General features: G+C 38.7%; 1 protein-coding gene across 4 annotated transcripts in view; it reads left to right on the forward strand.

Moving 5' to 3' along the window:
- The window catches only part of INPP5B (inositol polyphosphate-5-phosphatase B), a 406,727-nt gene that overhangs the window by 204,180 nt on the left and 174,810 nt on the right, over positions 1–27,737 (forward strand). For all 4 annotated transcript variants that reach the window (XM_053707160.1, XM_053707161.1, XM_053707162.1 and 1 more), the window contains one exon: positions 9,620–9,734. In XM_053707160.1, the coding sequence (XP_053563135.1) occupies positions 9,620–9,734 (115 nt within the window). The remainder of the gene's footprint in view (positions 1–9,619; positions 9,735–27,737) is intronic.

The raw sequence follows: 27,737 nt of genomic DNA on the forward strand, positions 1-27,737 counted from the left end.
ACCCCCTGAAGTGATAGAAAATAGGTTGTTCTGTAGCACATCTGCACATCTAAATACATTTAGATTTTTTTCTAAGCTAAGAGAGTAGGAGCAAGGGATTCTGGGTAGGAATATCCCTCACATTTTTTACTTCAAAAAAATCAATTTTAAACACAACCTACCTCATGCCCATACAATGCTGCTGGAGGTACATTCCAGCCAAAACTGAAATACACATGGATGTATTTCAGTTTTGAATAGAAGCATTTTTTGTAATATTCATGCATTAGCAAAAATGCTTCTAATAAAACCTATAGCTGTTTCAAACGTGTATTTAAGTATGCACGGTGCACCTGCATTTTAAACACAGCACTTGCTCAGACAGCTTAAGGTGCTTGTTAATTACAGACATGATACAAGCTCCACTGGCGCTCTGAGCAGCTGCAGTATTGAAAATACTGGCGCACTGAGAATATTAAGCTATGCTTCACATGCACGTGCAGAGAATAATGTTAACACTAAATCAGTAATAACGTTTATAAGAAGCATTTTTAATAATACATGTTTATTGCAAAAAAAATTCTATTCAAAGATGTAATTCATCTATGTGCATTTAAATTTTGACTGGAATGTCCCTTTAAGCAGATGTACTATTTACTGTAAAAAAAAAAAAAAAATTTAAATTGATTTGAAAAAATATTTACTTTTATACCACTATGTATAGTGCGTTTATAATTATGAGTGATTTTGCGTGCAGATATATATATATATATAATTTTTTTTTATTTTCTCTCAATGTCTGTATATTTAAATGTATTGTAATATTTCTGTAATAAATTAACACAAGCTGGTTTTACAATCTCAGCCCATAAGCAACTGGGACTCAAGTATGCTTAAACTTATAGCGTGTGTTTATACGTATACAATATATGTATGTATGTATGTATATATATATATATATATATATATGTGTGTGTGTGTGTGTATATACAGTGAGTGCAGAATTATTAGGCAAGTTGTATTTTTGAGGATTAATTTTATTATTGAACAACAACCATGTTCTCAATGAACCCAAAAAACTCATTAATATCAAAGCTGAATATTTTTGGAAGTAGTTTTTAGTTTGTTTTTAGTTTTAGCTATTTTAGGGGGATATCTGTGTGTGCAGGTGACTATTACTGTGCATAATTATTAGGCAACTTAACAAAAAACAAATATATACCCATTTCAATTATTTATTTTTACCAGTGAAACCAATATAACATCTCAACATTCACAAATATACATTTCTGACATTCAAAAACAAAACAATAACAAATCAGTGACCAATATAGCCACCTTTCTTTGCAAGGACACTCAAAAGCCTGCCATGCATGGATTCTGTCAGTGTTTTGATCTGTTCACTATCAACATTGCGTGCAGCAGCAACCACAGCCTCCCAGACACTGTTCAGAGAGGTGTACTGTTTTCCCTCCTTGTAAATCTCACATTTGATGATGGACCACAGGTTCTCAATGGGGTTCAGATCAGGTGAACAAGGAGGCCATGTCATTAGATTTTCTTCTTTTATACCCTTTCTTTCCAGCCACGCTGTGGAGTACTTGGACGCGTGTGATGGAGCATTGTCCTGCATGAAAATCATGTTTTCTCCAACATAGGTGTGTCCGGTCCACGGCGTCATCCTTACTTGTGGGATATTCTCTTCCCCAACAGGAAATGGCAAAGAGCCCAGCAAAGCTGGTCACATGATCCCTCCTAGGCTCCGCCTACCCCAGTCATTCTCTTTGCCGTTGTACAGGCAACATCTCCACGGAGATGGCTTAGAGTTTTTTAGTGTTTAACTGTAGTTTTTCATTATTCAATCAAGAGTTTGTTATTTTCAAATAGTGCTGGTACGTACTATTTACTCAGAAACAGAAAAGAGATGAAGAATTCTGTTTGTATGAGGAAAATGATTTTAGCAACCGTAACTAAAATCCATGGCTGTTCCACACAGGACTGTTGAGAGCATTAACTTCAGTTGGGGGAACAGTTTGCAGTCCTTTGCTGCTTGAGGTATGACACATTCTAACAAGACGATGTAATGCTGGAAGCTGTCATTTTCCCTATGGGATCCGGTAAGCCATGTTTATTACGATTGTAAATAAGGGCTTCACAAGGGCTTATTTAGACTGTAGACATTTTTTGGGCTAAATCGATTGATATTAACACTTATTTAGCCTTGAGGAATCATTTGTTCTGGGTATTTTGATATAATTATATCGGCAGGCACTGTTTTAGACACCTTATTCTTTAGGGGCTTTCCCAAAGCATAGGCAGAGTCTCATTTTCGCGCCGGTGTTGCGCACTTGTTTTTGAGAGGCATGGCATGCAGTCGCATGTGAGAGGAGCTCTGATACTGATAAAAGACTTCTGAAGGCATCATTTGGTATCGTATTCCCCTTGGGTTTGGTTGGGTCTCAGCAAAGCAGATACCAGGGACTGTAAAGGGGTTAAAGCTTAAAACGGCTCCGGTTCCGTTATTTTAAGGGTTAAAGCTTCCAAAATTGGTGTGCAATATTTTCAAGGCTTTAAGACACTGTGGTGAAAGTTTGGTGAATTTTGAACAATTCCTTCATGTTTTTTCGCAATTGCAGTAATAAAGTGTGTTCAGTTTAAAATTTAAAGTGACAGTAACGGTTTTATTTCAAAACGTTTTTTGTACTTTCTTATCAAGTTTATGCCTGTTTAACATGTCTGAACTACCAGATAGACTGTGTTCTGAATGTGGGGAAGCCAGAATTCCTATTCATTTAAATAAATGTGATTTATGTGATAATGACAATGATGCCCAAGATGATTCCTCAAGTGAGGGGAGTAAGCATGGTACTGCATCATTCCCTCCTTCGTCTACACGAGTCTTGCCCACTCAGGAGGCCCCTAGTACATCTAGCGCGCCAATACTCCTTACTATGCAACAATTAACGGCTGTAATGGATAATTCTGTCAAAAACATTTTAGCCAAAATGAACCCTTGTCAGCGTAAGCGTGGATGCTCTGTTTTAGTTACTGAAGAGCATGACGACGCTGATATTAATATCTCTGAAGGGCCCCTAACCCAATCTGAGGGAGCCAGGGAGGTTTTGTCTGAGGGAGAAATTACTGATTTAGGGAACATTTCTCAGCAGGCTGAATCTGATGTGATTACTTTTAAATTTAAATTGGAACATCTCCGCATTTTGCTTAAGGAGGTATTATCCACTCTGGATGATTGTGAAAATTTGGTCATCCCAGAGAAACTATGTAAAATGGACAAGTTCCTAGAGGTGCCGGGGCTCCCAGAAGCTTTTCCTATACCCAAGCGGGTGGCGGACATTGTTAATAAAGAATGGGAAAGGCCCGGTATTCCTTTCGTCCCTCCCCCCATATTTAAAAAATTGTTTCCTATGGTCGACCCCAGAAAGGACTTATGGCAGTCAGTCCCCAAGGTCGAGGGAGCGGTTTCTACTTTAAACAAACGCACCACTATTCCCATAGAGGATAGTTGTGCTTTCAAAGATCCTATGGATAAAAAATTAGAAGGTTTGCTTAAAAAGATGTTTGTTCAGCAGGGTTACCTTCTACAACCCATTTCATGCATTGTCCCTGTCACTACAGCCGCATATTTCTGGTTTGATGAACTGATTAAGGTGCTCGATAGTGACTCTCCTCCTTATGAGGAGATTATGGACAGAGTCAATGCTCTCAAATTGGCTAATTCTTTCACTCTAGACGCCTCTTTGCAATTGGCTAAGTTAGCGGCTAAGAATTCTGGGTTTGCTATTGTGGCGCGCAGAGCGCTTTGGTTGAAATCTTGGTCGGCTGATGCGTCTTCCAAGAACAAGCTACTAAACATTCCTTTCAAGGGGAAAACGCTGTTTGGTCCTGACTTGAAAGAGATTATCTCTGATATCACTGGGGGTAAGGGCCATGCCCTTCCTCAGGATCGGCCTTTCAAGGCAAAAAATAGACCTAATTTTCGTCCCTTTCGTAAAAACGGACCAGCCCAAGGTGCTACGTCCTCTAAGCAAGAGGGTAATACTTCTCAGGCCAAGCCAGCTTGGAGACCAATGCAAGGCTGGAACAAGGGAAAGCAGGCAAAGAAACCTGCCACTGCTACCAAGACAGCATGAAATATCGGCCCCCGATCCGGGACCGGATCTGGTGGGGGGCAGACTCTCTCTCTTCGCTCAGGTTTGGGCAAGAGATGTTCTGGATCCTTGGGCGCTAGAAATAGTCTCCCAGGGTTATCTTCTGGAATTCAAGGGACTTCCCCCAAGGGGAAGGTTCCACAGGTCTCAGTTGTCTTCAGACCACATAAAAAGACAGGCGTTCTTACATTGTGTAGAAGACCTGTTAAAAATGGGAGTGATTCATCCTGTTCCATTGAGAGAACAAGGGATGGGGTTCTACTCCAATCTGTTCATAGTTCCCAAAAAAGAGGGAACGTTCAGACCAATCCTAGATCTCAAGATCTTAAACAAATTTCTCAAGGTCCCATCTTTCAAGATGGAAACCATTCGAACTATCCTTCCTTCCATCCAGGAAGGTCAATTCATGACCACGGTGGATTTAAAGGATGCGTATCTACATATTCCTATCCACAAGGAACATCATCGGTTCCTAAGGTTTGCATTCCTGGACAAACATTACCAGTTCGTGGCGCTTCCTTTCGGATTAGCCACTGCTCCAAGGATTTTCACAAAGGTACTAGGGTCCCTTCTAGCTGTGCTAAGACCAAGGGGCATTGCAGTTGTACCTTACCTGGACGACATTCTGATTCAAGCGTCGTCCCTCCCTCGAGCAAAGGCTCACACGGACATCGTCCTGGCCTTTCTCAGATCGCACGGCTGGAAAGTGAACGTGGAAAAGAGTTCTCTATCCCCGTCAACAAGGGTTCCCTTCTTGGGAACAATTATAGACTCCTCAGAAATGAGGATTTTTCTAACAGAGGCCAGAAAGACAAAGCTTCTGGACTCTTGTCGAATACTTCATTCCGTTCCTCTTCCTTCCGTAGCTCAGTGCATGGAAGTGATCGGGTTGATGGTAGCGACAATGGACATAGTTCCTTTTGCGCGCATTCATCTAAGACCATTACAACTGTGCATGCTCAGTCAGTGGAATGGGGACTATACAGACTTGTCTCCAAAGATACAAGTAAATCAGAGGACCAGAGACTCACTCCGTTGGTGGCTGTCCCTGGACAACCTGTCACGAGGGATGACATTCCACAGACCAGAGTGGGTCATTGTCACGACCGACGCCAGTCTGATGGGCTGGGGCGCGGTCTGGGGATCCCTGAAAGCTCAGGGTCTTTGGTCTCGGGAAGAATCTCGTCTACCGATAAATATTCTGGAACTGAGAGCGATATTCAATGCTCTCAAGGCTTGGCCTCAGCTAGCGAGGACCAAGTTCATACGGTTTCAATCAGACAACATGACGACTGTTGCGTACATCAACCATCAGGGGGGAACAAGGAGTTCCCTAGCGATGGAAGAAGTGACCAAGATTATTCTATGGGCGGAGTCTCACTCCTGCCACCTGTCTGCTATCCACATCCCGGGAGTGGAAAATTGGGAAGCGGATTTTCTGAGTCGTCAGACATTGCATCCGGGGGAGTGGGAACTCCATCCGGAAATCTTTGCCCAAGTCACTCAACTTTGGGGCATTCCAGACATGGATCTGATGGCCTCTCGTCAGAACTTCAAAGTTCCTTGCTACGGGTCCAGATCCAGGGATCCCAAGGCGGCTCTAGTGGATGCACTAGTAGCACCTTGGACCTTCAAACTAGCTTATGTGTTCCCGCCGTTTCCTCTCATCCCCAGGCTGGTAGCCAGGATCAATCAGGAGAGGGCGTCGGTGATCTTGATAGCTCCTGCGTGGCCACGCAGGACTTGGTATGCAGATCTGGTGAATATGTCATCGGCTCCACCTTGGAAGCTACCTTTGAGACGAGACCTTCTTGTTCAGGGTCCGTTCGAACATCCGAATCTGGTTTCACTCCAGCTGACTGCTTGGAGATTGAACGCTTGATTTTATCGAAGCGAGGTTTCTCAGATTCTGTTATCGATACTCTTGTTCAGGCCAGAAAGCCTGTAACTAGAAAGATTTACCACAAAATTTGGAAAAAATATATCTGTTGGTGTGAATCTAAAGGATTCCCTTGGGACAAGGTTAAGATTCCTAGGATTCTATCCTTCCTTCAAGAAGGATTGGAAAAAGGATTATCGGCAAGTTCCCTGAAGGGACAGATTTCTGCCTTGTCGGTGTTACTTCACAAAAAACTGGCAGCTGTGCCAGATGTTCAAGCCTTTGTTCAGGCTCTGGTTAGAATCAAGCCTGTTTACAAACCTTTGACTCCTCCTTGGAGTCTCAATCTAGTTCTTTCAGTTCTTCAGGGGGTTCCGTTTGAACCCTTACATTCCGTTGATATTAAGTTATTATCTTGGAAAGTTTTGTTTTTAGTTGCAATTTCTTCTGCTAGAAGAGTTTCAGAATTATCTGCTCTGCAGTGTTCTCCTCCTTATCTGGTGTTCCATGCAGATAAGGTGGTTTTACGTACTAAACCTGGTTTTCTTCCAAAAGTTGTTTCTAACAAAAACATTAACCAGGAGATTCTCGTACCTTCTCTGTGTCCGAAACCAGTTTCAAAGAAGGAACGCTTGTTGCACAATTTGGATGTTGTTCGCGCTCTAAAATTCTATTTAGATGCTACAAAGGATTTTAGACAAACATCTTCCCTGTTTGTTGTTTATTCAGGTAAAAGGAGAGGTCAAAAAGCAACTTCTACCTCTCTCTCTTTTTGGATTAAAAGCATCATCAGATTGGCTTACGAGACTGCCGGACGGCAGCCTCCCGAAAGAATCACGGCTCATTCCACTAGGGCTGTGGCTTCCACATGGGCCTTCAAGAACGAGGCTTCTGTTGATCAGATATGTAGGGCAGCGACTTGGTCTTCACTGCACACTTTTACCAAATTTTACAAGTTTGATACTTTTGCTTCTTCTGAGGCTATTTTTGGGAGAAAGGTTTTGCAAGCCGTGGTGCCTTCCATTTAGGTGACCTGATTTGCTCCCTCCCTTCATCCGTGTCCTAAAGCTTTGGTATTGGTTCCCACAAGTAAGGATGACGCCGTGGACCGGACACACCTATGTTGGAGAAAACAGAATTTATGTTTACCTGATAAATTTCTTTCTCCAACGGTGTGTCCGGTCCACGGCCCGCCCTGGTTTTTTAATCAGGTCTGATAATTTATTTTCTTTAACTACAGTCACCACGGTACCATATGGTTTCTCCTATGCTATTATTCCTCCTTAACGTCGGTCGAATGACTGGGGTAGGCGGAGCCTAGGAGGGATCATGTGACCAGCTTTGCTGGGCTCTTTGCCATTTCCTGTTGGGGAAGAGAATATCCCACAAGTAAGGATGACGCCGTGGACCGGACACACCGTTGGAGAAAGAAATTTATCAGGTAAACATAAATTCTGTTTTTCTTGAAGGATGCCGACTTCTTCCTGTACCACTGCTTGAAGAAGGTGTCTTCCAGAAACTGGCAGTAGGACTGGGAGTTGAGCTTGACTCCATCCTCAACCCGAAAAGGCCCCACAAGCTCATCTTTGATGATACCAGCCCAAACCAGTACTCCACCTCCACCTTGCTGGCGTCTGAGTCGGACTGGAGCTCTCTGCCCTTTACCAATCCAGCCACGGGCCCATCCATCTGGCCCATCAAGACTCACTCTCATTTCATCACTCCATAAAACCTTAGAAAAATCAGTCTTGAGATATTTCTTGGCCCAGTCTTGACGTTTCAGCTTGTGTGTCTTGTTCAGTGGTGGTCGTCTTTCAGCCTTTCTTACCTTGGCCATGTCTCTGAGTATTGCACACCTTGTGCTTTTGGGCACTCCAGTGATGTTGCAGCTCTGAAATATGGCCAAACTGGTGGCATCTTGGCAGCTGCACGCTTGACTTTTCTCAGTTCATGGGCAGTTATTTTGCACCTTGGTTTTTCCACACGCTTCTTGCGACCCTGTTGACTATTTTGAATGAAACGCTTGATTGTTCGATGATCACGCTTCAGAAGCTTTGCAATTTTAAGAGTGCTGCATCCCTCTGCAAGATATCTCACTATTTTTTACTTTTCTGAGCCTGTCAAGTCCTACTTTTGACCCATTTTGCCAAAGGAAAGGAAGTTGCCTAATAATTATGCACACCTGATATAGGGTGTTGATGTCATTAGACCACACCCCTTCTCATTACAGAGATGCACATCACCTAATATGCTTAATTGGTAGTAGGCTTTCGAGCCTATACAGCTTGGAGTAAGACAACATGCATAAAGAGGATGATGTGGTCAAAATACTCATTTGCCTAATAATTCTGCACTCCCTGTATATATGTATGTATATATATATATATATATATATATATATATATATATATATATATATATATATATATATATATATATATATATATATATATACTAACCATGGCTAAGCTTAAAGGGACACTAAACCCAAAATTTTTCTTTCATGATTCAGATAGAGAATACAATTTTAAACAACATTCCAATTTACTTCTATTATCTAATTTGCTTATTTTTTTAGATATCCTTTGTTGAAAAAATAGCAATGCACATGGTTGAGCCAATCACAGGAGGCATCTTTGTGCAGCCACCAATCAGCAGCTACTAAGCCTATCTAGCTATGCTTTTCAGCAAAGAATATCAAGAGAATAAAGTAAATTAGAGAATAGAAGTAAATTAGGAAGTTATTTAAAATTGCATGCTCTTTCTAAATCATGAAAGAAAAAAATTGGGTTTCATGTCCCTTTAAGAGCCTCATTTGCACGTCTCACCCAGAATCCTTTGCTACATTGGAAACAGTGTATCCAGAGGTCTTCAGTGGGAAAAACAAGCTTTCTAGATTTGTTAATAGGCTACACAATGATTAATGGGCTACACAATGATTTATTCTCTCTACATATAGATATATGTATACCCCCCCCCCCCCCCCCAGTAGTTTTAAGATGTTTATTGGCTAATCATGTCCTTTGTTGTGTTGGAATGAGTATATATGAGTTTATAGTCTAGGGTGCACTAACATCTGTAAATTGCATAGCGTAGGTGCAATAAATCCGTCACTTTATAGACTTTTATGGCAGTGCTTGAGATCATGCAAGTGCTAAGCCGATGGTTACATACTGGAGTTGTTCATGTAGTTTCTGTGCTATACTATGAATTTTAACGGTTTGCTTAAAAAGTGCCTCTTTTTTCAGCAGTATTTTGGATTGCGATCAAAGGCAAAACCTAACTCGCCACTTGTTATATGAGAGTAGTGAGCAAGCTAATAATGCTCCCTGTGCTATCCATTAAAAGTATAGAGCGCACTAAAAAGTTTCAGCCGCATTAAAATATTTACTCATCCACTTGTCATACCAGATTTAGCGTTATTCTTTGCTCACGGTATAACACATTCTGCGCTATTTATTGCTCTCCACTTGTAATCTAGCCTTAGGTGTGCATTCTTCAATCACATACACCTTTACAATCTGAAAAAGTGTAAGTACTGACATCTGTAAATGATGTATTGGCAAAATAAAAACTCTTCATTTTGTTATAGGTTTCAAGAGCTTGACCTAAGCAAAGAAGCCTTCTTCTTTAATGACACCCCTAAGGAAGAAGAATGGTTCAAAGCAGTGTCTGATGGGTTACATCCTGGAGCAAGCTATGCTAAGGTAGGCCTTAATCATAAATATGTGTGTTTGCCTTTTATTTTTAGTAAGCATGTACTCCAAACACACATTGTTATTGCAGGGTTGTATTTTTTGTTTCTTTCCCTTTTACAGCCTTAAAGGTACATTAAACCCAAAAATGTTCTTTCATGATTCAGATAGAGAATACAGTTTTAAACAACTTTCTTATTTACTTCTATTTTCTAATTTGTTTCATTCTCTTTGTATCATGTGTTTAAGGAGCAGCAGTGCACTACTGGTTGCTAACTGAACACATGGGTGAGCCAATCACAATCAATATATATATGCAGCAACCAATCAGCAGCTAGAACATAGGTTCTCTGCTGCTCCTGAGCTTGTCTAGATAAACATTTTAGCAAATAATAACAAGAGAAGGAAGCAAATTAAATAATAAAAGTAAATTGGAAAGTTGTTTAAAATTGTATTCTCTATCTGAATCATCATGAAAGAAAAAATTTGGGTTTCATGTCCCTTTAATATCTGCTCCCCTTAGTTTACAACTACATTCTTATTTTTGTCCATTACAGGCTTCTTCTCTTCCCTTTGTACTTGTGAGCCAGAGGTGTAGGTAGTAGCTGTACTGATGCGTCCTGATTGCTATTGAGATTTCAGTGGGTGCTTCCACATTACATGTGTGCACATGCATTTAGGAGGTTACACGTGCAAAAGTTAAAAAAATGGTGTCTAACTTCTTAGTGACCGCTTCCAGGGAGTTATTTCTACATGGATCACTGGTGAGGCATCTCAGAAATAGCACTATGGATTTACCCCCAGGTAAGCGATCCTTGGGAAAGTATGTCTCAGTGATCACTTGGCTGTCAGGGGGTGCCCCCATTATGTAAGATATGGATGCAAGTATGACTGTTACTGTGTATGCAACCACTGTGACCGCTATTCACAGCACAGTGATTGTATACTTTGATGAAGCCTAGATACTGGAATGCGGCAATGCATGCTAGTTTCAGGCTCAGTGGGCAATTTCTTTGATACCCGAGTTTTGAAGTCAGGAGGGAACAAGCACATTTTATTGTAGTTATTCCAGTTTGGTCCAGCAGGCCATAGCACTCAAACAACTGCAGCAAAACCCCTCTGGCTGATTCTGGGGTTTCCAGAAGTTCTGCATCAAGGGCCAGTTTAACATCTCAGGTCAAAGAATGGTTGCAATAGTCAAGGTTGCAGCAACTAGATATGCCAGTACCAATTATCAATACTTTTACCTTTTTGTTTTTTTATGATATAGAGAGGTAGGAATCCCCAAAAGTAGCTCAGGCAATACAATATTTTCAGGCTTTGGCTCATATCTAGTCTTCAGATATCCACCTAGTTGGAGCTTCCTTTTCGGTGCTTGATGCCTGGCTGAAGCCCCCTTTTTGAACCTTTTCATTCAGTTTCTTTATGGTTTCTTATACTACTGTCTGTCTTCTGTTTTGTCATTACTTCTGTAGAACGAGTTTCAGAGTTACATGTGTGTTTTGTATAAAAACAACGTTGTTTGAGATTTGCTTTTGAATCTTACCTTCTTCCCGTACAGATAAGAGGGCAATATATTTTGTAGTACTATGCAAATAAATGGAAATTATAATAATCATAAAAAATGATAAGACATTTTACAGACTGGATTTTGTCGGATGCTTACGCACTTATGTTAAATTAAACTGGTGGAAAACAAATAGTCTATTCGTTGTTCTACAGGGCACAGTGAAGGTCTTTCTCCCTCAGTACATTCTGAACCTTCTGAGTGGCCATACGTCAATAACAAAACACTTCATGGCACATACATTTTTTTAAATCTGGTGAATTGCATACTGTTTCATTTGCAGCATAATCAACGTACAAAGTGCAATTTTAATTATGATTATGCTAAGAAAATTACAGTTTGAAATTATTAATGCTTGTAAACGATTTATTTTTATGAAGATACTTTGCAATGCAATGCTTAATTGCTAAAATATACTATATAAAAATAAAGTGACAAAAAATAAATAAATGTAATCCAAATGATAACAATCCAATGTAATAATCTTGTGAAATTTCCAACACCTTTGGTATAATATAATAGTTTCTTCATGCCTCAAAGAAAGAAAAACCCACAATTGTGTAACACTATATACAATATGTATGCAATGAATGGATAGCCAAATGGCTACTCACATAGGCCCTGATATTCAAACCCTCTCTGCTAAGTTGAGATATTCTAAAATTATCCTCCAGCACTACGAGATCCCTAGTGAAATATTCAAACGGTAGATTTTGCTTCTTCAAGGGGCGTTCTCTGCATTTCTGTATGTGAAGAAGAGACAAGCCCATTGCAATATAACACTGCATGACATGACAGTTCTGCTTCAGATTAAATGTTATTACATTTAATCTTTGAACTCTCTATTTTGTATACAGCACAATATATAGGACTGTGATTTTTTAAAACTCTGATTATGCCTTCACAGTTTCTGTGTAACTTTAACAAATTAGGCTCACACTCTGGGGCCTATTTAATATGGTGTGAGCGGACATGATCCGATATTGCAGGTCATGTCCGCTGCACATCGATAAATGCCGACAGCATACGCTGTCGATATTTATCATTGCACCTGCAGTTGCACCATACATAATGTTATTAACCCCTATTCCGCCGCTCCCGGAGCCCACCGCAACTAAATAAATATATTAACACCTATCCTGCCGCTCACGGAGCCCACCGCAACTAAATAAATGTATTAACCTCTAAACCCCTGGTCTCACACATCAATACAACTTACTAAACCTATTAACCCCTAAACCGCCAACCCCCCACATGGCCATAAACTAAATTAAGATATTAATCAATAAATCTAACAACCCGCTAACTTTACAATAAATATTAACTCATCCCTATCTTATAATAAATTTAAACTTGCCTGTAGAATTAAATTAAACTATATTAAACTACTAATTAATCTACCCTAACTATTATCCTACAATTACATTAAACTATATTAAACTATTAATTAACCTACCCTAGCTATTATCTTAAAATTACATTAAACTAACAATTAAATTAACTATATTACATATTTAAAAACCTAACCCTACTCAAGTTATTTAAATCTACTATAAAGAATTACTAAGTTACAAAAAAATAACTGTTACACAAAATATTTTTTTTTTATCAAATATTTAAACTAATTACACCTAATCTAATAGCCCTATCAAAATAAAAAAGCACCCCCAAAATAAAAAAAAACCCTAGCCTACAATAAACTACCAATGGCCCTTAAAAGGGCCTTTTGCGGGGCATTGCCCCAAATAAATCAGCTCTTTTACCTGTAAAATAAAATACAAACACCCCCACAACAGTAAAACCCACCACCCACCCAACCAAACCCCCCAAATAAAAACCTATCTAAAAAAACCTAAGCTCCCCATTGCCCTGAAAAGGGCATTTAGCTCTTTTTCAGCCCAAAGTCCCTAACGTAAAATTAAAACCCACCCAATAAACCCTTAAAAAAACCTAACACTAACCCCAGAAGATCCACTTAGTTTTCGAAGACCGGACATCCATCCTCATCCAAGCGGCAGAAGTCCTCGGCGAAGCCGGCAGAAGTCTTCATCCAAGCGGGCCGAAGTCTTCCTTGGCTGGTCCTAACACTGCAATGTGATGCCTTTCTGAGCTGTAACATTCCGGCTTTAACTATGCATATAAGAATGAGCCTCTTGCTTTATACACACTTCCAATGTCCTATAATGAGAGCACCTGAGCAACTGGGTGGGGTGCTAGAAACCGTCTTCCTTTAAATACAAATGTTTCTGCACACCTTACAAAATGATTTATACGGCCATATTGTGTGACTAAGATCCCAAGTTTAAAATATGAGCTTAGGTGAATTTTTGCAATATTTAAAATGTTTGATAATATAGAAGTGGATGTGCGGCAATATTTTGTATGTATGTATGTATATGTATAAATATATATGCGTGTGTGTGTAGTGTGTGTATATGTATGTATGTGTGTGTATATATATATATATATATATATATATATATATATATATATATATATATATATATATATATATATATATACACACAACCTTTTAAGCAGGGGATCTGCACACACATCAAACTTTCAACTTCCGGGGTGCTCTGGATATAAAGAATAGACAATTAAATAAACAGGTACCACACTCTCCGTTATGAAAATACAAACTTCTTTATTTGAACTGTCTTAGGAAGGGGTTAACTACCCAGAAACGTCACGGTTCAAATAAAGAAGTTTGTGTTTTCATAAAAGAGAGAGCGGGACATCTGCCTCTTTAACTAGCTTCCGTGGTTGCCAGCTGATTGCGGTGTTGCGTGCGCACTAGATTTAGCCGATGATGACGAGGTAGTTTGCCAGTCGAAGAAGGCGTGGTTATGATAATTAGCCACGTTGTTGTTTCTCATTTCAGGTTCGGCAGTAGTGACGCAACCGCTCCGCATTGGTTGGTCATACTGGAAGTCAAGCGCACGCTAGGGGTTTAAATAGGGTGATAGGGGTGTTAGTAAGTTAGGATCATTTGCTGAAGAATTGCAACACACCCATTGAGAAAGGTACCAGGAGGGTACCGAAACGTTTGGGGGGTATCTGTGCTTTTTGGATGCATTGTTAATCTTTTGAATAAAAGGACTTTTTTCTTCTAAGACCGGTGAGTGCAGCATTTGTTTATTCTATATCTGGAGTTAAACTGGACATGGCATCTATTTATTATGCAGCTCCACGGCAGCTGTATTATGTCTTATGGAGTGCACCTGCAAATTGAATATATATATATATATATATATATATATATATATATATATATAATATATATGTATGTGTATGTGTGTGTGTGTGTATATATATATATATATATATATATATATATATATATATACATATACACACACACACAGGAATGGACCGCACTCACAGACTGGACTGGGTACACATCCTAAGCCACAGCAAACTCCACAGCCATGAACACTGTCAGACAGCTGCAAAGTTCCCAGCAACCTAGGCAGTTAACCCCTGAGCAGAATGGGTGACAGGCCCGCAGGGAAGCATTACAAACATTATCAACACAACACACAGAAAACCTGGCACTCGCCAGCAGATTCACAGTAATGTTTAAAAGCAAAACTGGGGGAAGTCAGTTACATTTGGCGCCAAAGGATCAAGCCTAGGGCCACGACAAGGTCTCCCCCTTCCTGGGACCCTAAACTGGCTATAGGGCATACCGGGCATTTGCCCGGTGGGCTGCCGGTCATCTTAGGCCCCCCACATACCGAGTGCCCAAATTATTTGTTGTGAATAATATAATGATTATGTTTATGCAACATGTAATACCGTCCGGTATTATATGTTGCATAAACATAATCATTCAGGCATCAATCTGAGAGAGCAGAGCCAGCCAGAGGACTGCTTTTATTAGGAGGCCGACCCATTGTTATTTCTCTGCGGCCATTTTGGGGAGGACTCAAGAGTCAAGCATGTCATTCATGCGCCAGCGCACGCAATTTCCTTTTGGTGCCGGGTGGGAAAAGAACCACAGGCTGAGGTGAGGCTCAGGTCAGGCAGGCGGCAGCTGCAGCAGAGAGACACGCACCACTCACAGCAGTCACAGCACTGAACACTGCGATAGAACAACAGGTGAGGTAGGTTGCGTTTTTGTTAGACAATAATTTGCTGGTCTGGCAAGCCTGGCAATGATCATTGATCTTATCTATGTTTGTTAAATTAGGCTAGCAAGCCTACACAGCAGCTGCAGCAGGTGACTACAGGCGTTCGCAGAGGCTGCCTGACATTTTGGGGGGCTGCTGTGAGTGACAGTCAGACAGAGACACCACCAGAGAGTGTGGTAACAGGTTGGATGAGCATCAATTCGGGGGAGGTGGGAGCCGCTGCAGAGTCTGATGAATTAAGCTGAATCTGATCATTTTTGTACAGAGTTAGTATAAATGATCATTACTAACTAAACAGATTGTTTAGTTAGTGATGATCATTTATACTTACAAAGCCTACAGTGTCAGTCTACAAGTACCGCGGCGCGCAGGCTCTATGAGAAAGGAGGGACAGAACTAGCGCTGCATGCAGGAACTGAGCGTGTTAGTGTCCATATGATGTCAGTCCTCCTGCCTGCCCTGCTGTAATACTGACATGCTGTGCTGAGCAGATGGCTACTAGCAACACTGCAGCTTTACCAGTGTTTGTAGCATCAGTTCAGGGCCAGGCTTCTCAAAAAATGTGCTGATGCTTTTCTTCCCTTGTTCAGTGCAGAGAGCTGTCAGTTACAGCGAGACAGCACAGTGCTACCGGGTCCTAGCAGACAGGAGTGACATGAGATGTCTCTTGAAGCTCAGTCCCTGCATCCAGCATGAGTGTTTTTCCCCTGCCTAACACAGAGCTGTCTCAGATCTCTCTCATCTCCCATCCAGCTCAGTTTGAAATCGACATCTCTCTCCTCCCTCTTGTTGACTCCTCCTCTTCACTCTGCCTATCCAGAAGATAGACACAAAATCTGGAGTAGAGCCTGGTAAGAATCACTTTGACACTTTCACATATAAGGGGATAGCAGGCTTTAATATGCACTATGCTTTTAATGTAGGTATTGCATTTTGCTTCTTTATTGACTTGGGGAATGCCCCCTTTCCCCCCACACCCCTACCACCTGTTATCTACTGTGTGTTGCCTTTATTTATTATTTCTGTTTTGTGAGGTGAAGCAGCTGAACACTCCCAGATCCATATGCAGACACTAATGAGCTTTTCAAGCTGTGTCTCCTAGTTATACATATAAGAGAGTTCTGTAGGTGCTATGTTGACTGTGATGAAAAGGGTTAACTAGGTGCTGTGTTTAAAGGTTTCACTTGAGAGTTAATCCTTGTGGTGCTATGTATAAAGTAAAGTCCTAGAGGTGATATATAATAAAAGGATGTCCTTCAGATGCTGTGTGTGTGTATATATATATATATATATATATATATATATATATATATACACACTTATTTTGTATCATTATAACTTACTGTCTATATTAAAAAAAATACCTGATAGGACTACATTCTATTTTTAAACAGTCATATTATTATTATACATATTCCTTAGTGTTTTGCTTCTGTATTTTCTTAAATGTAAAACTTGAAAGGGGTCAGAGTTGTTATACCTCTGCCACTAGGTTGTACTTGCCCCCCCAGACCAAACTTTTCCAGTCCCCCTATATATATATATATATATATATATATATATATATATATATATATATATATATATATATATATATATATACTGTGTGTATGTTGTGTAGTGTGTCTGCATGTACTGTATGTGAATGCTGTGTAGTGTGTGTTGTGTGCCTGCATGTATGTAAATAATGTGTACTGTCTGTATGTTCTGTGGCTGCATGTATGTGAATGCTGTGTAGCGTGTGTGTTGTGTATGCTGTGTGGCTGCATGTATGTGCATAAGAAATAGTGAGCGGGCGGGGGGGGGGGGGGGGTTAGTGGGCCTTTTTGCCCAAAAATGCCCGGGCCTTTTTTTGGTCCCAGTCCGGCCCTGCCCTAAACCAGCACCCACACAATGCAAACTTGCAAACAAACCAACTGGGGCCTCCCAGGATGACACAGGCTTTTTATATATATATATATATATATATATATATATATATATATATATATATATATATATATATATATATATATATATATATATATATATATATATATATATATACAAATATCTAGAAGAACAAGCGCACAGATACACTATTCATAGTGCAAATCAATTTAATATTAAAAAGGCAAATAGCAAGTAAACAACATTCAGGAGTAAATACTACTCACAAGGGGAACCCCAATCATATGAGGTAAGTAATGTCTGTCGGATCCTTAAAGTGTCCCCACTTATTCCAGGCAGTTATGTCTCCACTTAGGTATAGGTTAGTAAGTCCCAAAAGGTAGGAGAATCTCCTTATGGCAAACAAGTCCTCAGTGTTTAACAGAGGTAGCGGTCAATGTTAAAAAGGTAATCCAGTCTGTCTTACTGCTCCTGTTGTTTGTTAAACGGACGCTACTACGTTGATCTACAGAGCTACGGATCCACGCTGGTTTGCAAGAAAAACTCATCCTACAGCCTCGGTTTGTTTAACAAACAACAGGAGCGGTAAGACAGACTGGATTACCTTTTTAACATTGACCGCTACCTCTGTTAAGCACTGAGGACTTGTTTGCCATAAGGAGATTCTCCTACCTTTTGGGACTTACTAACCTATACCTAAGTGGAGACATAACTGTGACTGTTGCCTGGAATAAGTGGGGACACTTTAAGAATGCGACACATTACTTACCTCATATGATTGGGGTTCCCCTTGTGAGTAGTATTTACTCCTGAATGTTGTTTATTTGCTATTTGCCTTTTTAATATTAAATTGATTTGCACTATGAATAGTGTATCTGTGCGCTTGTTCTTCTAGATATTTGCAGCTGTATTTTCTTCACTCAAATTGAACCTTGAGTGGTACTTCAACGAGCAGCACGGATTCACCCAGCAGCTTGAAATTTCATTGAATCTCAGAAGGACATTGTTGTTTTCCTTCTCTCTCACCTCTCTCCAGGAAAATTTGCAGAAAATTTGCAGAGTGTGATAAGTATACTTGTTATTACTAATGTGTATATTATACCAACTGTTTTTATCTCTGTAAATTGTTACCATAAGATAAAACATTACCATCCACTTTAAATTCATTACAAGTGTGCGCAGCCTAGGCTCCCAGTAGTGAGATTCATTTTATTTTTATTTTTTTTAATTCTCTACTGTGATCTTATTATTTGTGTATATATATATATATATGTATACTTTAAAAATTAATAAAAATGTTATTGTGTACATAATACAAGCGTACATAATCAGTTTGTATATTACAGATTGTTTAATAATCCCCTTGTATTCAAAATTATGTAATTCAAAGTCCTTATTTTAACCCATTTGTGACAAAAGTATCCAAAATAAAAATCCATGGCATTGCCTTTCTACTTTCTACCCAAAAGATTATGGTTATCAGACCCCCACCCTTCCAATTGGGATATTTATTTTCTTTTACCTAAGAATTAAAAAATTGAAATCACTATTCCCAGAATAGACAGATTATTAGCAAATATTGAAGCATTTTATTTAAAGGGACAGTCAACACCAGACTTTTTGTTGTTTTAAAAGATAGATAATCCCTTAATTACCAATTCCCCAGTTTTGCATAACCAACACAGGTATAATTATACACATTTTACCTCTGTAATTACCCTGTATCCAAACCTCCGCAGACTGCCCCCTTATTTCAGTTCTTTTGACAGGCTTGCATTTAAGCCAATCAGAGCTGAGTCCATGGTAAATTCACGTGCATGAGCTCAATGATATCTATATGAAACACATGAACTAATGCCCTTTAGTGGTGAAAAACTATCAAAATGCATTTAGATTAGAGGTGGCCTTCAAGGTCTAAGAAATTAGCATATGAACCTTCTAGGTTTAGCTTTCAACTAAGAATACCAAGAGAACAAAGCAAAATTGGTGATAAAAGTAAATTGGAAAGTTGTTTAAAATGACATGCCCTATCATTGCATTGTAATGCATGTAACAGCAAAAAAAAAGTTATTTATTTATTTGTGCAATTTATTTTATATGGGACACACTACTACTAGATTTAAAAAAAAAAACTAAATTAGAGAGCATATAAAACAACATAAATTACAGTTTTATGAAACATACTCTCTCAGCCCACTTCACAAAATATCACAATAAAGATCCATCACATTTTGCATTATTAGGTATAAGAAAATGAATACTCAATTGGAAGGAGATGATAAACTTAAAGGGACACAAAACCCACAGTTTTTCTTTCATGATTCAGACAGAACATGCAATTTTAAGCAACTGTCTATTTTACGCCTATTATAATAATGTTTTTCTTCGTTCTCTTGCTATCTTTATTTGAAAAAGCAGGAATGTATACATTGGAGCCAGCCCATTTCTGGTTCAGTACCTGGGTTATGCTTGTTGATTGGTGGCCGTATGTAGATAAAATAATAGGAGTGAATTAGAAAGTTGCTTAAAATTGCATGCTCTATCTGAATCATGAAAGAAATACATTTGGGTTTTGTATCCCTTTAACTCTTTAGGTAGAATGGAGATAAGTTGGATTTTTATTTTGGATACTTTTTGTTCTGAATGGGTTAAACAAAGATTTTAAATTACATTTTTTTTTTTTTAACATAATTTTTGAAACAAAGTATTAGAGAGTGTGAGAGCGATTAACATCAAATTTAGCACACCTGCTCCCCCATTCACACCTGAGACCTTGTAACACTAACAAGTCACATGACACCGGGGAGGGAAAATGGCTAATTGGGCCCAATTTGGACATTTCCACTTAGGGGTGTACTCACTTTTGTTGCCAACGGTTTAGACATTAATGGCTGTGTGCTGAGTTATTTTGAGGGGACAGCAAATGTACACTGTTATTCAGGCTGTACACTCACTACTTTACATTGTAACAAAGTGTCAATTCTTCAGTGTTGTCATATGAAAAGATATAATAAAATATTTACAAAAATGTGAGGGGTGTACTCACTTTTGTGAGATACTGTATATACTGCCCTGTCATTGGTTCACCAGAAGTGTTCAGCTTCCTTCCAGTAGTGCAGTATTGCTCCTTCAACAAAGGATACCAAGACAATTAAGCACATTTGATACCAGGACAAAATAGAGCATGCTACTTTTAAACATCTTTCCTATCTGAATAATGAAATAAATAAAACATTTCGGTTTCATATCACTTTGCAACTATAATGGCTGTTTTAACTCTGTTTATACTTATCAGACTGTCTATGGTCCTATTTGGTTTTCTACTCTATGTGATTATTTGTATATGTATGTTCATTTTATTATGTACTATATAACAATAAATACAACATTTTTCAAATGATTTCCAGTTGGCCATGGAGACCGCTGTTTGAGGCTCATGCACCTGAAACCTGTTAGAGAGCTAGTTCTACCTACCTACCTACCTAATGTATAACACATAACTCTTTATATCTCTATCAACTATTTTTGTGTAGATTATTGTTCTCATTAGGTGTATCTATGAATCATTTTAAAATATCAAGATTTCACTTTTATTAATTACATTTATATAACTAAACAATGTTCCTTTTAACCTCTTCACGCCATTATGCCGTTGTATTCCGTCAAAACGGCACTGGGCTTTAAAGCTGCTATGACGGAATACAACGTCATAGCCAACGGCTGTCCTGAAGCCAACTGCGCTTGCAGGATTTGATCGCGGTCTGGAGGGCATTCCTAGTGTCCCAGACCCAATCCCATAATTGAAATCTCGCGATCTTTTGCACGATTGCGTGATTTCAATTAGACTTTATAACCCAGTCATGAAAGGGTTAATTGTGAGGAAAAAAACAAGAAAACTTCCAAACATAGTGCATAATGACTGATGGCTTGTAGATTTGCAACTGACTGTAACTATCATCCGAATATCGGTCTAATTACTTATGACATAAAAGCTAAATTGCATTTTGGGATCACACATTTCGTGAAGGTTCTAAACAAGTAGTACCCTGACCTTAGAAGGTACCTTATTTTTTTTAAGTGTGTGTGATCCAATTTAAGGGACAGTAAAGTAAAGGCTTAGATACAAGGTATTCACAGAGGTAAAACGTATATTTATATAACTGTGTTGGTTATGCAAAACTGGGGAATGGGTAATAAAGGAAATATCTATCTTTTTAAACAATATAAAAATTCAAGTAGACCATCCCTTTAAGGATAATTCAAACTCAAGAAAAAACATTGTGTGCACATGATGAATATTTCAATATGCTTTTGCCAGACTGTATTTACTTGTATGAAAAAAACCCATCTGCTTTCTTTTTTTTTTTTTTTAAACTTGCGATCATATTTTCACTACTACTGCTTGGACTCACACTACAATCTTGTGATTTCCTTGTTGGCACTTACATGTTTTCTGGTAGATCACAATCTAGCTTCTGGGCTATGATGATCTAATCACCCCACTCCCTCAGTTGAGTCATATTTTTTAGTTATGCATATTAGCCCCTAAGATTATGTAATATACAATTTAGTCCACAAAACATAAAGGAGCAAGATGCCCAAATGCTAAATCACTTGAAAGAGATGCAGCATAGCTGTAAAAAATCTCACATGAACATCACTAAGTAAAAAATAAATATATTTTAACTCAATATTTCCTTAGAAGCCACAATCCATTTTAAAGAGCATTTAAGCACCCCATCACTATGCTTGTGCACCCGGTACTTGCAAGGGAGCGTGCATCTGACATGTGTAGCACAGTCACTTTCTTTCCCAGTTTATGGAAGTTTACTATCAAATCCCACAAGATCACAGTAAAGCAAATTGTGAACTTTGCACCAATGGTGCTGCTTTGCTATTTTTTTTTTTTTTTTATTGCACAAAAAGAGTGGCTTAATGAAGCACTTACTAAGGTGAGCTAAGGACATTTTAAAGTAAAATATAACTGAGATGTTCATTTGATTATTTGTTTTTGTCAAGATGCCACTCAAAGGGACATAATACTCATATGCTAAATCACTTGAAAGTGATGCAGCATAAATGTAAAAAGCTGACATGAAATATCATCTGAACTTCTCCATGTAAAAAAGGAAGATATTTTATCTCAATTTCTTCATCTCAAATAGTAATTGCTCTGTCAACAGTTAGCCTTTTGCTTTACTATGATCTCATGGGATTTCACTGAAATCTTGTGAGATTTGAGTAAAATTTCAAAGTAAACTTCCATAAACGGAAATTAACATGACTGTCTGCATATGTTAAATGCAGGTCTCAGGACTACCATCCTGATTGGCTGCTTAAAGTCTCTTTACAATGTGGTGTGGCTACTGGGGAAATTTTGAGGTAAAATATCCTCCTTTTTTACATAGAGATATTCAGGTGTTTTCTAGTCAGCGTTTTACAGATATGTTGTTTTACTTTCAATTATCAATGTATCATGTACCTTTTAGGTACATTTTTAAAGAGACATTAAATACAAAAATGACAAAACAAAAAAGAAGAGAAGAGCACAGGACCACTCTAAGAGTAAACGTTTTAATAATAGGCAATAAAGCGCAATAAAAGATAAATGTACAAGATAGTGGGTTAAAATAGGCACAAGAAATATATCCCCACATTGTCACTTACTGACTTCCAGGAGAGCGGGTGTTTCAGAGTTATGTACGGCTGGTGTTGGATGAGGCTCATAGGACCTGTGTGAACGTAAATCCTCAACGTGTTTCTTCTGTTTACAAACAGACTTCTTAAAGAGGTATAGTATTGTGTGCCGTGAACTTGCTTTTGAAACCAGCGTGCTGTCACTGTGTATTACGTGGCCGCTTCTGATAGGATGGATACATGTCTGCCAAGGATTGGCTGATGCTGCGCCAATGGTGTGTTCATAATAGTTCTAATTATATGGTGATCTGCAGCACTGAATCACCGCAAAAACTAAGAATGATTAGCTGTCACAATGTCCAAAATGACATATGTAACCATAGATGAAAAATATACAAAAATATATTTGGGGTTTAATGTCTCCTTTTTAAGTAGATTTTTACCATCCTGTGGCCTTTATTGAGAGAGGTATTTTCTAATCTTTCTGAAAAGTTGATTTGATGTGCTACATTCACATTTTTGTTGCATACTGCATTTTGAATTGTTTAATTTTACCGCACTTTGCTTTGGTATTTGCTGCTTTAACCACCAGATTTGTCAGCTATTTCATCACTAATTAAAGTGTTTTTTTTTTTATAGTTTTTACAATTTAAAGTCAATTACGTAATATGTATAGATTATTCTTTTTTATTTTTAAATATCTTTTCAGCAACATTCCTGGGGAACCGTGCAATAGCATAGTTTTGACAGATATTTTTAGAAGTCACATTATGTCACTGTTAATTTCCTCTGTGGAGAAACTGTTTTGTGTGGCATGAGGGACCAGCCCTTACGAAAGTACATTGCAGGAAATATATTTAGTGTGGTTTAATAATTCCTTTGTCAGTAGGTCTGCATATGCTTTAGATCTGTGGTTCTCAACATTCTGAGTAACAAGCCATTCAAACTATATAATGGCACACCCAGTTACCCAATTGTTTTAAGCTTCGTTGCATTCTTACTATAGATTTGCAGCATAATCAAATTATGTAGGGCAAGTTTAAACAAGCATAAAATAGATATAGAGGTTGAATTCCAGCATTTATATATCTATCTATCTAATTTTTTTGGGTGCTATCTCAGTTTTGGTAAGGAAGAAATACATACAACGTATTTTTTTTTAAAAGGAACAGAATTTCATTAACAAATCAAGGGCCTTCAAAACCAAACAAACTATTTAATAATGAGAAAACATTCGGCCAGATTATGAGTTTTTGCGTTAGGAGCTATGCGGTGCTAACAAGCCGTTTTCTCTCACCGCTCACTTACCTGCAGCGCTGGTATTACGGGTTTTTACAAACCCAGCGTTAAAAGGCAAGAAGTGAGCGTTGAGCAAAATTTTGCTCCTTAACGCACTCCAATACCAGCGCTGCTTAAGTCAGCGGTGAGCTGGTTGTACGTGCTCGTGCACGATTTCCCCATAGGAATCAACGGGGAGAGACGGCTGAGAAAAAGTCTAACACCTGCAAAAAAGCAGAGTAAAACTCAGTAACGCAGCGCCATTGATTCCTATGGGGAAATAAAATTTATGTCTACACCTAACACCCTAACATGAACCCCGAATCTAAACACCCCTAATCTTACACTTATTAACCCCTAATCTGCCACTCTGGACACCGCCGACACCTACATTATATTTATTAACCCCTAACCTGCTGCCCCCAACGTTGCTGCCACTGTTATAAACATATTAACCCCTAAACCCCTGCACTCCCGCCTCGCAAACATTAGTTAAATATTATTAACCCTAATCTGCCGCCCCCAACATCGCCAACACCTGCATTATATTTATTAACCCTTAATCTGCCGCTCCGGACACCACCGCCACCTACATTATATTTATGAACCCCTAATCTGCCGCCCCTAACATCGCCGCAACCTACCTACATTTATTAACCCCTAATCTACCGCCCCCAACGTCGCCGCCACTATACTAAATGTATTAACCCCTAAACCTAAGTCTAACCCTAACCCCACCTAACTTAAATATAATTACAATAAATCTAACTAAAAATTTCTATCATTAACTAAATAATTCCTATTTAAAACTAAATACTTACCTATAAAATAAACCCTAAGCTAGCTACAATATAACTAATAGTTATATTGTAGCTAGCTTAGGGTTTATTTTTATTTTACAGGCAAGTTTGTATTTATTTTAACTAGGTACAATAGTTATTAAATAGTTATTAACTATTTAATAACTACCTAGCTAAAATAAATCCAAAAGTACCTGTAAAATAAAACCTAACCTAAGTTACAATTACACCTAACACTACACTATAATGAAATAAATTAACAACAATTAAATAAATTAAATTAGCTAAAGTAGAAAAAAACAAACACTAAATTACAGAAAATAATAAACAAATTAAAAGATATTTAAACTAATTACACCTAATCTAATAGCCCTATCAAAATAAAAAAGCCCCCCCAAAATAAAAAAAAACCCTAGCCTAAACTAAACTTTCAATAGCCCTTAAAAGGGCATTTTGCGGGGCATTGCCCCAAAGTAATCAGCTCTTTTACCTGTAAAAGAAAATACAAACAACCCACCCAACAGTAAAACCCACCACCCACACACCAACCCCCCAAATAAAAGCCTAACTAAAAAAACCTAAACTCCCCATTGCACTGAAAAGGGCATTTGGATGGGCATTGCCCTTAAAAGGGCAGTTAGCTCTTTTGCGGCCCAAACCCTAATCTAAAAAATAAAACCCACCCAATACACCCTTAAAAAACCTAACACTAACCCCCTGAATATCGACTTAATGTTCCGAAGACCGGACATCCATCCTCAAGGAAGCGGCAGAAGTCTTCATCCAAGCCGGGCGAAGTGGTCCTCCAGACGGGCAGAAGTCTTCATCCAGACGGCATCTTCTATCATCATCCATCTGACGCGGAGCGGCTCCATCTTCAAGACATCCGACGCGGAGCATCCTCTTCAAACGAAGTCTTCTTACTGAATGACGGTTCCTTTAAGTGACGTCATCCAAGATGGCATCCCTTAGATTCCGATTGGCTGATAGAATTCTATCAGCCAATCGGAATTAAGGTAGAAAAAATCCTATTGGCTGATGCAATCAGCCAATAGGATTGAACCCGCATTCTATTGGCTGTTCCAATCAGCCAATAGAATGTGAGCTCAATCCTATTGGCTGATTGGATCCCACCTTAATAAAACCTAACACTACCCCCTTGAAGATCACCCTACCTTGAGACGTCTTCACCCAACTGGGCAGAAGTGGTCCTCTAGACGGTCCGAAGTCTTCATCCTATCCAGGCAGAATGGGTCCTCCAGACAGCCAGAAGTCTTCATCCAGGCGGCATCTTCTATCTTCATCCATCCGCAGCGGAGCAGGTCCATCTTCAAGACATCCGGCGCGGAGCATCCTCTTCGTTCGACGGCGACTGGAACAATGACGGGTCCTTTAAGTGACATCATCCAAGATGGTGTCCCTTCAATTCCGATTGGCTGATAGAATTCTATCAGTCAATCGGAATTAAGGTAGAAAAAAACCCTATTGGCTGATCCAATCAGCCAATAGGATTGAGCTAGCATTCTATTGGCTGTTCCAATCAGAATTCTATCAGCCAATCGGAATTAAGGTAGAAAAAGTCCTATTGGCTGATTAGAACAGCCAATAGGATTGAACTTCAATCCTATTGGCTAATTGGATCAGCCAATAGGACTTTTTCTACCTTAATTCCGATTGGCTGATAGAATTCTATCAGCCAATCGGAATCTAAGGGACACCATCTTGGATGACGTCACTTAAAGGAACCGTCATTCAGTAAGAAGACTTCGTTTGAAGAGGATGCTCCGCGTCGGATGTCTTGAAGATGGAGCCGCTCCGCGTCAGATGGATGAAGATGCCGTCTGGATGAAGACTTTTGCCGCTTCCTTGAGGATGGATGTCCGGTCTTCAGAACAGTAAGTCGATCTTCAGGGGGTTAGTGTTAGGTTTTTTAAGGGTGTATTGGGTGGGTTTTATTTTTTAGATTAGGGTTTGGGCCGCAAAAGAGCTAACTGCCCTTTTAAGGGCAATGCCCTTCCAAATGCCCTTTTAAGGGCAATGGGGAGCTTAGTTTTTTTAGATAGTATTTTATTTGGGGTTTGGTTGTGTAGGTGGTGGGTTTTACTGTTGGGGGTTGTTTGTATTTTTTTTTACAGGTAAAAGAGCTGATTACTTTGGGGCAATGCCCCGCAAAATGCCCTTTTAAGGGCTATTGATAGTTTAGTTTAGGCTAGGGTTTTTTTTTATTTTGGGGGGGCTTTTTTATTTTGATAGGGCTATTAGATTAGGGGTAATTAGTTTAAATATCTTGTAATTTGTTTATTATTTCCTGTAATTTAGTGTTTGTTTGTTTTCATACTTTAGCTAATTTAATTTAATTTATTTAATTGTTTTTAATTTAGTTAATGTATTTAATTGTAGGGTCAGGTTAGGTGTTATTGTAACTTAGGTTAGGTTTTATTTTACAGGTACTTTTATATTTATTTTAGCTAGGTAGTTATTAAATAGTTAATAACTATTTAATAACTATTCTACCTAGTTAAGATAAATACAAGCCTGCCTGTAAAATAAAAATAAACCCTAAACTAGCTACAATGTAACTATTGGTTATATTGTAGCTAGCTTAGGGTTTATTTTATAGGTAAGTATTTAGTTTCAAATAGGAATTATTTAGGTAATAATATTAATTTTTATTTAGATTTATTGTAATTATATTTAAGTTAGG

Source organism: Bombina bombina, chromosome 3 (genome assembly GCF_027579735.1).
Source record: "Bombina bombina isolate aBomBom1 chromosome 3, aBomBom1.pri, whole genome shotgun sequence".
Classification (NCBI taxonomy): domain Eukaryota; kingdom Metazoa; phylum Chordata; class Amphibia; order Anura; family Bombinatoridae; genus Bombina; species Bombina bombina.